The sequence below is a fragment of the Gracilinanus agilis genome, chromosome 3 (assembly GCF_016433145.1).
Source record: "Gracilinanus agilis isolate LMUSP501 chromosome 3, AgileGrace, whole genome shotgun sequence".
NCBI classification, from domain to species: domain Eukaryota; kingdom Metazoa; phylum Chordata; class Mammalia; order Didelphimorphia; family Didelphidae; genus Gracilinanus; species Gracilinanus agilis.
In genome coordinates this window covers 605,175,227-605,193,215 of record NC_058132.1, presented here as the reverse complement: position 1 = coordinate 605,193,215, position 17,989 = coordinate 605,175,227, and the positions used below count along the sequence as shown (strand labels likewise).

Below are 17,989 nucleotides of genomic sequence, written 5' to 3'. Positions count from 1 at the left end.
TATTTTACAGTGATATAAGCTTAATATAAATATATATTTGCTATAATATTAATGTATACCCAAAAAGCTTTAGACTATGGTAACATGCCAATTATTGGTAAATACTATGGGATTATGATTAATGTCTCTCTGTCTGATTCCAGGAGGAGTGCTAAAAAGAGCCACAAGGTCATGGAGACCGACTGAGAAATCTGCAAAGTGCCAAGGGAAAAAAAAGTCATGCAGACCATGGATTGAGGAAGTTCTATACTAATACTGAAGGGCTTGAAACTAGTGTTTGAGTTTTGGGGTTGCAGTTTTTCTAACATTTTAGAGGGCAGACTTCCTCTTAACTTAAATTTCTAGTAAAGCACCTAAGATTGGCTATCATTATGCCTTATTCCCTGAGAAGGTGTAGGAAAAAAAAGACATTTCCCTTGCACACATATTTGGTCCTGTTATTTCTCTTATATATAGAATGGCAACTTTCTGTAGTCCTGGCTCCCATGTGGGTAATTGCAAACTGCCAAATATCACTTTAATTGGGCCTTGATTCAAGGACCTGTTATAAGTTTATTTTTCCTTACATTTTTGCACACGAGATTTTGACATTTTACATTTCAATCACAAGTTAACTTTTTCTCCTTTATTTGGATTTTATTCTTTTTTATTTCTTTTGCCAATTGATTTCATACGACCCTGTGACTCAGCCATGTATCCTTAGCTGACCTGAGGTACCCTCTTCAGGGAAGAATGTTATTTGGAATTTTTCCTCAGGGGGGTGTTAAGTTTTATAATCATAATGTCTGTATTATAATCTATAAAGTAAAATTTTAACTCTTTTAGGAGTAATTTCGGGGGGGGGGGAAAATGTATAATTCTCAGAAGGAAATGTATGTTTTATAATCTATAATGTAAAGTTTAAATTCTTTTGAGAGTAATTTCAGGATAAGAAATTTGCCATCTGCCCAGAATCCAGACAATGAACCTGTTTGGAGAAGGCACCATGAAGATGCCTGAAGAGCCTTCACTGGATCATGAAGATCCAAATTGAACTTTGGGGTGCAGTCGATTGAACTATGGGAAGCTGAATGCATTTGTTTTTTAATATACACTCTTATGCCAATAGAGGACTACCCCAATTGGCTTTTTGTCAATGTGGCTAGTTTTTATCCTTTTTCTTTTATCCCCAAACTCCTGTAATTTAGAAGTTGACTACGTTTACAAGATCCACCGAGAAAGACCAGTCTTTTTCACTGGATCTCAGGGGGGGAACGTGTTATTTGGAATTTTTTGGGTTCCATTGAGAGTTATTTGGGGCTCATTTGAGTTTTAAATATTTAGATATATGACAAACTTCCTGTGGATGTTTAGGGGACTTGGAAACTACATTTCCCATGATTCAACAGGTTTCCAGTCTTATGTGATGACATGAGTGAACATAAAGCGCAGCTTAAATAGAGAGGACTTGATTGGGATGTGCTCTTTGGTATGAGGGAGAGATGGAGAGAAGGTATGGTGGGAAATTTGAATTAGATCTTAGTAGGCATGTGGTCATCTTATATATTTTAAATATCCATCTTATTTTATTTATCTTAATAATTTATTTTTCTTAATAATAATTATTTATCTTAATAATAACATGACATTTGAACAGATTCCTGAATCTAAGACTTGTTCTCTACCATCTAAGCCATCCTGCTTCTCATCAACATAAGAAATGAAGTACATAAGCTTAGTATTCTCATCTTATGCCAGAAAAAGGTGGTGGTATACTCACAAATGCATGCTGATATGGTACAGTAGAACACATATGTACATGAATGGTCTTGGAAAGGACATATACAAACTTTTTTGAAGTTCTATGGCACATGACCTAAATTTGATTTCCAGTTATAAATACAGAATGACAGGCATTCACATTTTTAACACCTGTGAATTAATTTTTTTCTAGGTTTCAATTGGATGTTGAATGCTGCAACACAATTCAATTAAATATTTCAATACTTCAGTGCCCTTGGTGATTTGCAAAGTATTTCATTTTAAAAAATTTCTCTCTATACTATCTGATGGCATGTCAGTCTCAAAATCACAAAGGAGGGAGAAGAAGGAAGGTTTCAGAAATGCCAGTAATTTTCCATAACTTTAAAAAGTGCTATTCTCCTGAAGGGGATAGAATCAATTTTTAATATTTGTGCAACAGCAAAATGCAAAAGGACAAATGCAAAGGTGAACGGCAGGGGGACATCTTGAGTGTGACTCATTACCCTGTTCTATAGCCTCTTGTGACCTTTTTGGTGCCCCTGTCCACATGCTTTACAGACATGCACGGCAAAAAAGGGTGAGGGCATATGGAGAACACAGGGAAGTGGCAAGAATATGAAAGAGAAAAGAGAATTAAGTGCTCTTTCTAAAGCAGAGGTTCTTACAAGCAGGGGTTCTTGTAGTAAAGGGAGTCTCCTTACTGTCATCTAAAAAGTCTTCCTCCTCATCCTCTTTTCTCAGTTTCCTCTTGGTCTCTTCGTCGTAAATAAGACCTAACAGATTAGCTGGGCTCTCGCTTTCTCCATGGCACAGTTCGTTCAGTCGGACACCAATTGCCTGCCATAAAGAGGGGAAAGAATCAAAAACAAAAACAAAAGCACACAGTTTCAGCTTCTGAGAATCTGTCCTTGGTGTTATAGAGATTGTAATATTGGTGAATCATCCCAAGCACAGGATTCCATTTTTCTGATTTTACATATATGGGAACCAAGAAACAGAAAACATTAATGGCATTTCTAAGATGTATTAGGCTAAAGTTTTATATGAATAACTCCATGTAAACAAGCTACTCTTTTTTAATTCTGTATGGAGAGAGATTAGCACTGGACCTAAGATACCATTGGTAAAAGAGCTCCAAATAAGTAATTATTATTGGTTTTTTTGGCAATGCAGAGAGTACAGTTTCTCTGCAACTTAGAGAATTGCCTGGCGAATTCAAGGGCTAAATGATTCCAAGTTCCCATAGCCAATGAGTCTCAGAGGCAGGACTTGAACCCACATCTTCCAGGTAAGAAGATGGCTCTCTATCCTCTAGAACATGTTACAAATTAAGATTTCTCTTTTGTCTATGGATGATTTTTTTTTAAATAGCAAAAATCCAAGAGAATAAGCAAAGATTTGTTGTAGAAGTCATTGCTCACAACAACAACAACAACAACAACAACAAAACCACCACATCTTGATCCTCTGGAGGATTTCTGATAATGCTCTTTGATGATATTTATCTGGATAGTAATGAATAGGGAATTTTGTATGTATTCTGTCATGGAAGTTATCTTTATATTCCACTCAGGGGAGCACTCTTCCCAGTCTACTTTTGTATAGTCTGGGGAATTTTCTTGGGTGATATTACTAATGAGCAAAAAAACTCAAAATGAATTGGAAAATAAATACATTTTGCACACAGATGTTATTGTTGTTCAGTCATTTCAGTCATGTCTGGTTCTTCTCAATCTCATTTGGGGCTTTCTTGACAAAAGTCCTAGAGTGATTTTCCATTCTCTTCTCCATATCATTTTATAGATGAGGAACTGAGGCAAACAATGTTAAGTGACTTGCCCAGGGTCACACATCCAATGAATGTCTGAGGCCAGATTATTTGAACACAGGAAAGACTGGCATTCTATCCACTATGCCACCTAGCTGCATGCACCAAGCTATAATACCCAACTATTACATCAGGAACTTTTTAAAGTAATTTAATAATAGCACATGGGTAGAGTACTATTCTATGAAGGTTATAACAATAGAGGCTATTATCTCCAGAAACTTAGAATTGCCTCTTATTAGAGTACTGTCAAAATCTTCCCAAATTGTCTGTTTCACTGCCCCTTATTGAAAGAGCGGAAGTGATGAACCCTATCATGAGCAAATCAAGGATCTTGTTATAATGAGCAAACTGTAAGACAGCCTTGGATGTCCTGAAAAGTGGTCCAAAAATGAATTTAAGAGCTAAAATACAGTTATTTCTTTCCTTCCCTATTCCAATATTACCATTTTTGAATATTCAAAAAATGCTAGTTATATACCTCCAAAAGGTCGTTAAAGAATGCTTCCATTTGTGCTAATATATTGATAACAGCATTTTTTATGGTATCAAAGAAATGAAAACAAAATAGATGGCCATCAGTGAGGGGAATGAATAAACAAATTGTGGTGGATGAATATATTTAGTAAGAAATGATGGAAAAATAAACTGTCTTATTATGGAAGTAAACTTGATAAGTGAAATTTTAAGAAAGCCAGGAAAACAATACATAAAGACTATAACAAGACAAACAGAAAGAAAAAGAACCACAGAAGAACAGAATACCAATATTGTGAAATTATAAAGAAGAAGCTTGGCCCTGAAAAAGAGATATGAGGAGATACCTTTGACTGGACTTTTGATATGGGGAATGGGCTTATATGTGATTATTCTATTATCCAATTGGATAAAATATCAATTTCTTCTTACACACTAATGGTATTTATTTTTATTTTCTTTTTTGTTTATATCTTTTAAAACTAATTTTTTTGTCATGAGATGACTCAAAGTGGGAAAGGAGTTATATAGGAGGAAATTAAGGCAGAATGAAAGCAAAACATATTAATAACAAGTATAACAATATATTACTATATTAAACAAAGGCAAACTATATTAATATTAAATTAATAATACGTTAATATATTAAATAAAAACAATAAAAAGCTAGTTTTATAATAGGGAAAAAGCATGATGTGCCAAAAGGTTATATGATATCTTAGTTTAAACAACAAGCAAAAATCAGTGCTAGGATCTGAGTTCAGGTTTCTCTTGGTGTCAAGCTCAGCTTTTTCCCCCCATCATACCATTTCTAACCACTGAGAACCATTTCTTTCCTTCAAGGTCCAGCTAATGTGCTGCCCTCTCGACAAAGTCTTCCTTAATTCCATTTATCAGTTTTTTCCTCTCTCAACAACCCTACCCCTTCCATGAAAGTGAACTCTTTTGCCCTCCATTTTCTTATAGCATTTTGCTTAGACCTCTCTTTTGCACTGATGGCTCTTTCCTTTATCATCATTATTTGTGTAGAAGACTGCCCATTTCTTAAGAGAAGTATCTAAGTCTTATCTGGCTTTGCATCTCAATGCTTTAATAAATATGTTATGTTGAATTCAATTGAATTCTGCATACATCAAGATTTTGAGCAAATTACTAAATAATAATGTTTTCTTTGATGAATACCAAACCAAGGCAGACATGGATTTTGTCAAAGTACCCTAAATACAAAATGCAATTAGAGCTGAATTCTTTGTACCTTGAGAGAGCATGATCTGGTCTTTACCTTTCAGATTAAGAGGCGAACTCAACACATCAGGAAAAAAGAACTAACTGGGTGATTTGAAAAGCTCCTGCAAAATAATTCACTTTTAGCTCTAAATCTGATAAGCTCCAGCCAAGCATGTCTAATAAGGGGAAAATACAAAAGGAAACTCATAAAAACAGGCAGGTGGGGATGATCTTTTCATAACAACATCTGGAGTCTCATAACTTCTGGGTCTCAAGAGCTCAACTTCTCTTCACAAAGGTGACAGACTTTCAAATTCTCCTTTGCCCAGGAACACACAACATAATCCTAGTGGGAGGAACTGCACAGTTAAAATGCTCGATTCCCATCTGTTAAAACTCCCAAGTAAGAATGGCTGAATATACTCACTGACTTTCAGAGAGGAGGGAGGTACAGAATCATTGGGCTTTTCTAAAACATTTTGTATCTCTAAGGGATACAGTGTTGGGTCTGGAATTGGTTCAAATATAACATTAAATACTTGAAAGCTATGTGACTCTGGGCAAATTACTTAACCCTGTTGGCCTCAGTTTCTTCATCTTTAAAATGAGCTGGGGGAGGAAATGGCAAACCACTTCATTACCTTTCCCAAGAAAACTCAAATGGGGCCACAAAAAGACACAACTGAAATGACGAAACAACAATAATAAAGGGCCATTATTTACCAGTGCTTTAGTGAGAAGGCAAGGAAGGACCACAATCCACTGAGGACTTCTGAACAGTTTTTGAAACAACTTGTTCACTTTAAAAACATCACAGAAACCACTGAGAGGCAACAGGGAGAGTGGACAGAGAATAAGTTGTAGCTTCTAGATGGTCCAATTTCCAATACGACTTCTGACAAGTCATTTGATGTCTTGGTACTCTTAGCATCTCTCTAAGACCATAAATTGCAGAGAAGGTGCCCTTCCTGCATTAGTAGAAGGATTTTTTCATCTAAAAAGTTCTTTATACCAATAATTTCACAAGTCTAGTCTCTCGCCTCAACAGTAATCAGATATTTACAGAGATGTTCATTTTCCAAAATACCATACACAACTATTTCCTTTTCTCCTTATGATAATCCCAAGAGAACTTGGAGTTCTGGACCATAGACCAATGACCACCTTGGTGGGGAGCAGGCAAGTTCAGTTAGTGCTCACAGAGTAATAGGTTTATAGAAGTATCAGAATTTATTATACCAAGAGCTGCAAGGAACACATTGGAATTGATAGGGCCAGGAGTTATGAAAAGGGCTTGGGGCAGCCTGAAGTTGACTGAAAGTTAACTGACTTTCTCTGGAGTTAAAGGAAAGCACTTGTTTAGATAAGGAGAATTTATAACAAGTCAGTGATGGGTATCTAATTTTTGCCTAGGAATTTCTAATTCTTTTCTATTTGAAGTATTAAGTTACTTACAAAAAGAGAAATTAACATTTGCTTTTTATTAAAAAATGATATTCAGAGAAAAGCCCATGGATCCTTACAATTCTAAAAGCTAATGATCTTTATCCAGTGATATCCTTATTTCTCTCCATTATTCATGTTTAAATAAAGTTTAATCATTAGGTTTAAATTACCCTCACCAGGATCCACTATTCAGTTTAAGTTATTAGAGTTTAGGCATTCTTGGGTTAAAAACAGGAATAGCTATACCTTAGAAATTCTAAAGCAGGTACCCTTAATGAGCAAAGAATTACTGCTGACAATTAGATAGTAAGAGAATACATACACAATGCCTTGGAAGACTTTAATTCACTTCATGGAGTCAAAAGATTTCAAGCTAGAAGGAATTTTCAAGATTTTCTAGTTTAAAGGTTTTTAACCTCTTTGGTGCCATGTACCCTTATGGCAGCATAATGAAGCTGATGGGACCCTTCTCAGAATAATATTTTTAGATGCAAAGGAAATGAACTAAATTGAAATAAAATTATCAAAAGTCACCAAAATGTTAAAAAAAGAAAAACTCAAGTTCACAATCTCAAGGTTAAGAAGTCCCTGATTTCTAGGTCATTCCTTTCATTTTATGAATGAGATGAAGCCGTGAGAGTTTGGCCAAACAAGTAGTGAGTAGCAAAGCCAGCATTTGAACCAAATTCTCTAAATCCTATACCCTTTTCAGCATACTACTGGTTCCACAGGAACATGATATCATCCATCTGAGAGATAAGAAACTTCACAATGCCCTAAAGAATTTGGTTGTATATATATATTTGATTTATTTTTCTATTTAACCTTTAAAAAAGTTTTATCGGCTCTCTTTTTACCCCTCAAAGACTTGGGTGGGGACAATGGACAGAAAAATGATGAGTTATGTCTTCATTATGAAAATAAGGAAGCAGATACATCAATCCCAGTGCTTTGCCTACTATTCCTTTCACCAGACCTCACTGCCTCCACTTCACATTATATCAATTCAGATCTGTGAATGGAAGTAATATATTCATTAGCACTTCCATGCCTCCAGGAATGCTTCAGGTTTATCTTAATCCCATCCACCTCATGCCACATAAATTCAAATATTAGCTTTGTTGGATAAAAACAAAGTTAACTGCAGTAAGGACAGATATAGGGGAACTCTGCTATAACAAAAACTGATGGAGCAAGTTGTAGGTAATTCTAACAGGCAAGTATCAGTCTTGTCTCTCAATATCAGAACTAGAAAAGTTTTTTTTAATCACAAATTTCTAAAATATACCATTTTTATCATCCTAGATGACTTGCTTTTAAGAACACAAAATAGTTACTTTAATTCTAAATATGAATTCATACACACATATACACAAGCACACATAGCTAGCACAATCTTATATCTAGTTGGCTTTTCTTGGCATGACTCAGACAAAAAAGAAGACCCTTCTAAGTTCTCACATACATTAATAGACATGTTAGATCGAATTACCAATGGAAGTTAGGTATTTTATTCCAGTTAATTGTTTAAAAAAGGATGCATTTTCAGGATCTATTGGAATAGTATAGGGGCAGACCAGGCTCTTAGATGGGGGAAAACAGGGTGTAATAATGAGCAATGGCATGGAGTGAGAGGATTTGGATTTTAATCCTACCTCTGATAATGCCTATATGATCTTGGACAAGCCACTCTTTTTCTTTGAGTCTGTTTCCTTATCTGAAAAGTGAGGAGGTTAGATTATATGGGCTTTGGAGTCTTTTCTACCTCTGACTTAGAAGTACTATCTTTGCAAACTGCCAGAAAGAGGCAGGGCAGGTATTATTCTTTCTATTTCAAGGGAGAAGAAACTGAGCCTCAAGGAGATACCCCAAATCAGAATGAATGGTAACCTGAAATTTGGATCTCAATCTTCCAACTTCTTATTGGGATACCATTCTCATTCTCACAGAATGAATTCAAAGACGACTGTATTCCCCCCACCCCCCACTTTTCCTTTTCATTTATATTTCAATGATTAGGGAAGATAATTTTAAAATGATCAATATCCTGTTCTATGAGAAGTCTTTACTAATTGATTTCATTCTGATTTTACAAGATAAGAAACAACTGTGGCTCACATCTCCCCACTGGTAGAAGAGTTTGGCTGCATTCCACTGTAACTTTTGATTCCGCTTGTTGCCCACAATGGGTGATCGGCCCCGGGAGAGACCTTTCTTGGTGATGTTTACGTGGTGCCCCTTCATCCACTCAGGCCAATTTCCACGATTGCAACGGTGAACAAAGCGAGCACACTCCAGGAACAGCGCTGCTCTGGCCACCACTGGAGCTTCCTGGTTTGAATGGGAGGGAAAAGGGAAATTAGATACCATTAAAGCAAAGGGCTGGCAGTTGCTCAAGTAGAAAATAAATGTGTCATTTGGGAAATGGTGATTTTTGTGAAGACCTCAGAGTGAACAAATAACTGTTTTAATCTACTTGCTTATACCTCCATACTTTTTCATTTTTCTCATATTGGACTTCCAAAATGGTCTCCATCTAATGTGGTAGCATGTGGTCCAGAGGCTTAAGAACTTTGGATCAAGAAGAATAAAAATTCAAGCGAGTTTTTTTTTTTTTTTTTTGCTTTTGAGCTCATTGATTTCACAATTAGCTCATCAAATATATCCACACCCACCACCCACCACCCACCTTTGTACATTCAGGGGGCAGCTGTGTCATGCTTTGGCATGCAAACCAAGGTATGTGGGAGAGTGCGGGGTTTCACTGAAATATGTGGAGGAAGAATGATCCTTATCATGAAGCAGGCAAACACTATTTCTAGCCCTTTAAGCCTTTATTTTAAAAGAATTCTTGACCATTTGGTTTCCCTCAAATTCTACTTGTATGAAGAGAACAAAAAATAAAATTCATACTGTCCCACTCAAGAGATGATCTTGGCTACCTTCCACTGAAGCTTATTATTCAGTTTGTCTGCGTGGCCTCTGAGACTTAGTTTAGTCATCTGTGAAATGGTTTATAGAAAAAAAAGTTTTTTAAAATTTGCTCAATCTACCCCACAGAGTTTTGAGGGTCAAATGAAATCAGGTATGATGAAGTACTTTATAAATTGTTGAATACTACATAGATGTACAGTATTATTATTGTTTTTGCCATTTTAACAGAAGGATGTGGCCATTAATATCATGACAAACAGGGGAATTGGAGACAATATTAGATTTAGAATTAAAAAGTTGTGGGTCTCAAATCTGGTATTTGACACTTGATAGCTATGTGATACAGGTCTAACAACTTTATTTCTCTGTCTCAGTTTTCTCATCTACAAAATGGGAGCAAAAGTTCCTGTATACACAGTTCTATTATGAGTTACAAATGAAATAATGTATGAAAAGCACTTTGCAAAGTTTAAAATAAATGTAAATACAATTATTATTGCTATAAATTATATTAACCTATAAACATATATTTTTAATTATATGCTCTAAATACTATTATCCTTTTCCTCCTCCTCCTCATCATCATAACATTTCTACCTGCTTATACCACAAGATACCTTCTGACTAGTTACAAAACATAACACATAATCTTGGAGTAAATTGGTTTGTTTTCATTATTCTTTATGAAGAACATAAAAGAAGTAGGCATTAACTTTTAAGTGTGTTAAAACAGGAAACTATCCAATTGATTCACAAGAAACAAAGTATTTTGGGGAACACATGAAATATTTCCTCTAACCTCGCCAACAACTGTTGTTGAAGATGTTTTAGAGGTATGTTTTTGAAAAGCAGGCTAAAGGTGAGGAAGAAGTCTATAGATAGGATTCCCAGAATGTTGAGGTTCCAACAACTTTATTATGAACTTAGAACCAAAGACATTATAATCCTTCTAAGGATGAGATCTCAAGTTTTTTTTTTTCCTACAAACCACAGTAATTTTTAAAATGAGGTATTAATTGAAGGCGACGAGAACTAACAAACTACTATTTAATTAAACTTTTAAAAACATTTTATATTGTTAGCTACCTTCATCAATAAACAAACAAAATGCCAGTGATTTGTAAGTCTCAATATATTAGCATACTGAATGAGTCCATGAGGAATTCTAAGAGAAGAGAGCTAAGTGTGAGTGATATTTTATATTACACAGTAGAAGTGTTTTAATCTCTCTTTTTTTGGCAATGATTTGAAACGGAATCCCAGATCCATCATGTAGTTCTTTCTCTCTCTCCCTATCCAATGAATTCAATTATGATTGATTTGTATTATCTTCAGGAACCATTTTAATATGAAATATTTACTAGCTATATATAGAATTAGTATACATTAAAATAACCAACTAGACAACTATGCACAGCTCTTCAATTTCAAGACTATGATTTATTTTTTTATATACAGTTTTTGGGACAGATAGTTTAAAAGGTTCTCCTTCCTTCCTTCCTTCCTTCCTTCCTTCCTTCCTTCCTTCCTTCCTTCCTTCCTTNTCCTTCCTTCCTTCCTTCCTTCCTTCCTTCCTTCCTTCCTTCCTTCCTTCCTTCCTTTTTTCCTTCCTTCTTCCCTTCCTTCCTTGCTTCTCTCCTTCCTTCCTTCCTTCCTTTCTTCCTTCCTTCTTCCTTTCTTCCTTCTTTCCTTCTTTCCTTCTCTCCTTCTTTCCTTCTCCCCTTCCTTCCTTCCTTCCTTCCTCCCTCCCTATTGAAGATTTTTTTATTTTACTTTATTTTATTTACTTACTTATTTTATTTTATTTACTTATTTTTGACAATTTTCCTGACCTTTCCCTTCTCATATGACTGTTTTCTTCTTCAATCATTTCATTGGTTATCTTCATTTCTTTCTTATACCTTGTATTATCCCTTTTGCAATTTATCAACATCTTAGTATCATGCTATAGTAATCTTAACACATTTCCTTTTTCACTCATTCTTACTGTATTATATTTTTGGCCACTCCATTTGAGCATTTCGGGCACTCCATTGCTTTCTTTTTCTTTGCTTTCATGGCTGTTAAACAATTCAAAGTTGAAATTTAGGTTATTACTATTCATATCCCCTACAACTTCCTATTAGTAGCTTTCCATCTTTCTATCTCCTCCATGCATCATCTACTTGAATTCCTAAGATTTTCAAGGTAGATTGCACCAGGACTTCTCCCATTCTTTAATATAAGAAGAGTAACTGGAGCATGACTCTATTGATACTGCCTGCCTAATTGAGTTAAATGACTGAATTACTGCAGAAGCCCATCTAAACTATTTCCTATCTCTATAGTCCAGTGACGAGCCATCAACCTCATCAATAGACACATGTGCTGAGCACCCACTATATGCAAAAGGATAATTTTAGATTCCTTGATCTATAAAACTCTAGGGCATTCCCAGGTGAAGGTAGGTGTGGGGACAAATGATTGTTTGGAATTTGTTATACTGGTTCATTTGAGGAAGAAGGTTTCTTCAAAAATTTCTCAGTGACCATTTCCTATAATGCTCCAAAATGTTCTTTATTGGATCAAAGTATACTTCTATACATGACTCACTTCCATAATTTTTGAAAAAGATTGACTAAAACATACACAAATAAAGCAAACAAACATCGGTCCTAAAAATCTGTCACCAGCTCTATTATGTGTATGAGGCTTATGAAAACTTTTAGGAACTGACTTGAAGAATATGATGATGACTCCACATTGACAAACATTGATCTCATGAGGCAATATACCTATTAATAGGTATGAGACATGGACACAACTATATCAAATGAGAAGCAGAATGGTGTAATGGAAATAGCATTGAATACTTATCTTTAAGTTCCATCTGTGATACCTACTACTTGGGTGACCTTCAGCAAGTCTCTTAACCTCCCTAGGTCTTAGTTCTCTCAACTGGAAAAGGAGGGGTATTGGATTTTATATTTTCTGGGGACTCTTCCAGCTCTAGATATTTGATTGTAAGATCCTATGCATATCTGACTAGCAGGCTGAGAGACTTCTAAACTGGATGTAACCAATTTGCTTCCTTGAAAAACTGGTTTAAAAAGTGCTAGTTTGGGGGAACTGAGTGGCTCAGTGGTTTGAGAGCCAGACCTAAAGACAGGAGGTCCAGGGTTCAAATCTGGCCTCAGACACTTCCTAGCTGTGTGGCCCTGGGAAAGTCACTGAACTGCCATTGCCTAGCCCTCATTGCTCTTCTGTCTTGGAACCAACACATAGAAATGATTTCAAAATGGAAGGTAAGAATTTTAAAAAATAGTGTAGTTTGAAGGACAATGAAAATCACATTTATTTCTAATGTGGCATATTGTGGCATATTTCTAACATCTGGGGATCCTGATTTAATGCATGATGTCTGGAGGCCTGAGAAAATGATTCATGTGAATGTAGGAGGAGATTATTAAGAGATGCAGGTTTTGACTTAGGATTAATGAGAAGCTCTTCTACCCTCATCCAAATCCATGTAAAAATTATTCTACTTTTTACTTTCTCTTAATTCTCAGATGGCAAAACAAAAGTAACAAGGTGAGAAATTTGAGGGCTGAATGAATGGACCATAGCTTTGAGTCTTGGAAAGCTATTAGATGCTGATTATTTCATCCCATTAAGAAAAAAAACACTCTTCAAAAGAATTACTTTCCAAAATGGTGTCTACCACAAGAAAAAAAGTGAAGATACTGCATTTAAGTCATTAGTAATAATACTAGCTCTTAATTCTTGGGAATTTCACAGGCATTGTTACTAATTGGTCCTGGGGAAGTTCTGATCCAAGGTTACTGTTAGACTAGAGACTACTTTCTATTTTAGCTCCACCATATGCCCTTAATGACTCAGTACTTGATCCCAATATATTTTGTAATGGGGTAGATATGATATCTAATTGACTAATTTAATCTATGTAGACAAACTGGGCAAAATTTGAAAATATTGAAATAGTGCTTTAAGATTTGCAAAGTTTTTTACATACATTATCTCAAGAATAAGGCAGTGTATATGGTAGGAAACATTCTGGATTTGGAGTCTGGGAACCTAAGTTCAAATCTCAGTTTTGCCATATGCTACCTGTGTGATGTTGAACCTTAATTCTTCATCTGTAAAAGGAAAGGTTTGGATTCGATGACTTTTAAAGCCCCTTTCAGGTCTAACTCTGTGTTGCTATGATACTGTGATTAAGGAAAATCACATAATTCAAGTGTTGTTCCATTATTCTATTTCTATAGGGGTCTGTAGTCATATAGTCAATGAAATCATGTTCAGTCCTGATAAACTTTTCCCTTGCTTTTGCAGTGCACATATTACTTTACAGAAGATGGAGAAAGTCAATCAAGGTGCCAAAAAATTCCTATGATGTGTGGACTAGTAGAATAGTGGCTGTTCCATAACATTGATTCAGAATTCATGTGCAGAGAAGGGAACGAGACCCTCAAGAGTAAGAAGGAACTAATGTCTTCATAAGATTCTCACAAAAAGTTGTGCTAAAGTGCTGATTTTCAGGCAGAAAAATGGAACTCCCTGGAGAGAGGATTCTTCCTGGACTTAAATATGTCACTCTCACCTCCTTTGATAGATCTTACCTCTTAACGCGCAGTGCAATCTGAAGAAGCAGCAAGAGAAAGATGGAGATATGACAGAATGGACAGGGATGAATTGACATCACAGAGAAACACATCACAAATGGAGAGAAAATGAATCAGGCGAATGCTGCATAGCTGAAAAGAACCACAGGTTACTACAATGAAAATTAAAACTAAACCCCAAAGCAAAAATTCTATTGTACTGCCACTCCCCAAAGGAAGAATTCTGCTCTTTTGAAATTCTGCTATTTTGAAATAAGAGTAGCCATATTTTAGCCATATTTTAAAAACTACTCTCCAGAAGACATTTCTTCATTTACCTTCTCTCTCTATTGAATTGATGCCACCTGAATGCTTGTATTCCAACAATGAATGATTCACAATTCCCATGGTACCAAAGAAAAAAAACTTAAGTGAGTGAAAATACAGAGGATGACCTCCATTATTAAAGTTATCTCGTTGACTTTTCAGATATCTGAAAATATCATTATGTCATACAGCTCTTTACCTGCTAACATTTACAACCAAAGGACTTCAAATTTCAATCTTTCCTTCTTATTTCTTTCCACTTTCATTTCTCAAAATGTTCAACATCAGCTGATGAATGGAAGATAATGTTCATGTTGCCTTGCAGATGCTGTTTAAGAAAAAACTTTATTCTTACCCTAAGAAAAAATTTACTGAATCTTAGGAGGAATTTTAGTTTCTTGAAAGGCACTGATTGAGGTCCCCAGAGAATGAAGTGCCCTTTCAATTCAATGAACAGAGAGTACGGACCTTCCTTGGCCAAATCATTTCAAGTTTAGATTCATTTTAGTCACATCTGTGGTCTTCTTCAATCTGGTTGGACCAAGCATTTCTGTGCATTATGCAGCTCCTCATTCAACTGTATCCACAGTCAGTTTTATTTTCTGGGCCATGTTGACACGGTCAGATTGGATCAGGCTGAACCACAGAAGCCTCATCAGTCCTCATCAGCCCAGTGAGAAACTAGCAATTTCAATTACCTGGGAAAAGCTTTCTATGCAATTCAAAGACCAAATAATAACAGTTCTGAAATGATCTGGAACTTTGGCTTTCACAGAAATGTGTGTTACTTTCCCTCAGTAGTCTGAGCTCGGGAGGAAAACATTACAGTTTCTTTTTTACAAATGTATTCAATCTTGGAAGGATCTGGAGTGGTTGGTAGAAAGCTACCTCCTTGATGTTAGGGGATCTGGGACTTTCTAATTTCCACCTCAATCACATACTATGTGCATATAGGACAACAAGAAAACTAATGGAAGGTCCATTGGGAAGATTCTTTGGTAAATAAATCAGAAAACAAAATTTCTTTTTAACTAGAAGATAAGATTTCACAGCGAACGTGTAATTAATAAGTTGTAGATAATAAACTCAGAAGGACCTATGTATACTATTCAAGACTAGTGGAGAAAGAATGGGGATTCTACTGAAGTTGTTGTTAGGGTCCCCAGTAACCCACCCCATGTAGGAAAGATTCCATTCTTAAAAGTCTGTAGATAAATCATTACTCGATGTGCTTTATTTCCTCATAAAATAATGAAGTCTTTCATGAAATTACCAATATTAAACCTTAATTCAATAACCAGGAAATTCATTAAGCTTTCACTAGACTGTGTTGTTTAAGTAGACCTTATTAACTTAGATTCATTTTTAAAGAGATCAATTGATTTTGTTTCTCTAGACTTTTATAATATATAATATAATAGACTTTATAAAGTAATTTTCAATCTGTTTGGGAGTAGGTTGTTGGGAAATCAGGTCATTTTGGCAGCATGTACTTTTTTGGTAAAAGTGCTGTATGAAATGTGCAGTAGAATCTGGTTTTAATAACCTATTATTTTATAGTGAGTCAAACCCTATTCTTTTCAAATATAATATATACAGTAAATGTACGATGAACATGACAAAGTTATCTTTAAAGGCAGGTGTTATTTCTAATCTCCAACCCCACCCCACAGAATCAGAACAATTCCCACTTTATTTTTTTACAAATGTAAAACCAAATAAAATTAATTTTGAGAAGTCTGAGGATTTTGATGTGACCTTCGATTTATGGCAAAATCAGAGAGGGACATCACTATTCCTTTCTTAGCATCTGAGCAGGATCCCAGTTTTCCAACCTTTGATCTCCAAAGGGAAATTAACCAGAATGAACCGGCTGAAATGAACATCTTTTAAAACTGAAAGACTAGATCTTCAGTGGTATTTTAAAGCGGAAAATGGTGAAATAATTGGATTCTTATTTTATTTTGCTAGGAAGTCCTGGCAAGTATTGTTGACAGCTGGAAGTTATGGCACAAAACCCATTTTTTAATGTTTTGAAGGAGTATATCTAAATTTACAATGTAAAAAATAGCCACTAATTGATCCTTTCCTGCCAGAATATAGTGGTGGACAGATACTATTATGTAGAATCTAATCTTTTATGTCACACCTTAGGCAATTACATGGATCTTTTTGACCTCCTAACTAAAATGATATAATACATCCTAATGGAGCAGGATACAATTTTAATGAATACAGCGTGCTAACCAACTTTAAATCACTGACAGTAAACAGGAGATGTGTTTCTGGCTATGTACTGACTCCAAGCCTACTACAAGGCAGAAATTTGTAATTCCATATTTACTACTTCATCCATATTGAGTTCTTTCCTAAATGAAATGTCAGGTATCTGACAGAGTTCTTCTCCCCCTGTCCACTTCTAGAGTAGTTATGGTCAAAAGCAATATTTTAGTTGACAGAGATGATCTCTGGAGAGAATCTGTGATGACTATTCCTAAAATGACACATTTTTGTGGCCTGATCTAGTAAAAAGTGTGCCAATCTTAGAATAAGTATTGCTTCTGACATTTATGAGGAGTATGAACCCTGGCAAAGAACTGTTCTCTGTGGGCCTCAGGTTCTTCATTTTTTTAAATGAGGAAAATACTCAGATTTCCTACCAGAATACTGAGTGGATTTTTCAACCTTAAAAAATATTTTTTAAACAAGTTATTATTATTCATACTATTACATTACTTGACTTTTTGAATAATTGTCTTTGCCTTGTTTATACACATAAAGCTTTGGAAATGAATGAAGGCCCTTTCAAAAATGTCAAATATCTTTAAAAGAAGTAACATTCAGTTCTTGTTAACTTTTCAGAAAAAAAAATGCTAACAGAGATTGGGTGGACCTGAAACTGGAGCTGATTACCCCTAATTTTTGCCAGTTGTCATAGCAACAATGCAAGGGGACACATTTAAAATAAATTGCCTTTCATTTGCATAAATTTTGAACATTCCAGAAATCTGTACATACTTATGTTTCTGTAACTGTTATTAGACAGTATTTTTTAATAAGTGTATTAGGAACTTTTTTCAAAAAAATAAAAAATTCATTTAGATTATATGACTAAGAAGGCAAATGTCATTGGTGTTTTTTAAGAATATGAAATAAAGAAAATTGTTTTCTTTAACTAAAAGACTGTGGTTAAGATTTAGATTTAAAACAAATGCAAAGAACCATTTTATGATTACTCAAGTCCAGACCTTTGGACTGAGTTACTGCATAATATTAAATAAAGCATCTTAGCAAACAACAGATATAAGTTTCTATGTGCCTTAGAGACACAGGCACGTGGTTATTAAGCCTGTTTTGAATGGATTCTCAACATTTGTACTATAATATATATATATATATATGTACT

At 35.1% G+C, this 17,989-nt stretch overlaps 1 protein-coding gene across 3 annotated transcripts in view; it reads right to left on the bottom strand.

Annotated features, from left to right (window-relative positions):
- Nucleotides 1–17,989, bottom strand: part of UNC80 (unc-80 homolog, NALCN channel complex subunit) — a 233,058-nt gene that overhangs the window by 127,902 nt on the left and 87,167 nt on the right. For all 3 annotated transcript variants that reach the window (XM_044667510.1, XM_044667509.1, XM_044667511.1), the window contains exons 23-24: nucleotides 8,840–9,052; nucleotides 2,445–2,580 (exon numbers count right to left, since the gene is read on the bottom strand). In XM_044667510.1, coding sequence (XP_044523445.1) covers nucleotides 2,445–2,580; nucleotides 8,840–9,052 — 349 coding nt within the window. The remainder of the gene's footprint in view (nucleotides 1–2,444; nucleotides 2,581–8,839; nucleotides 9,053–17,989) is intronic.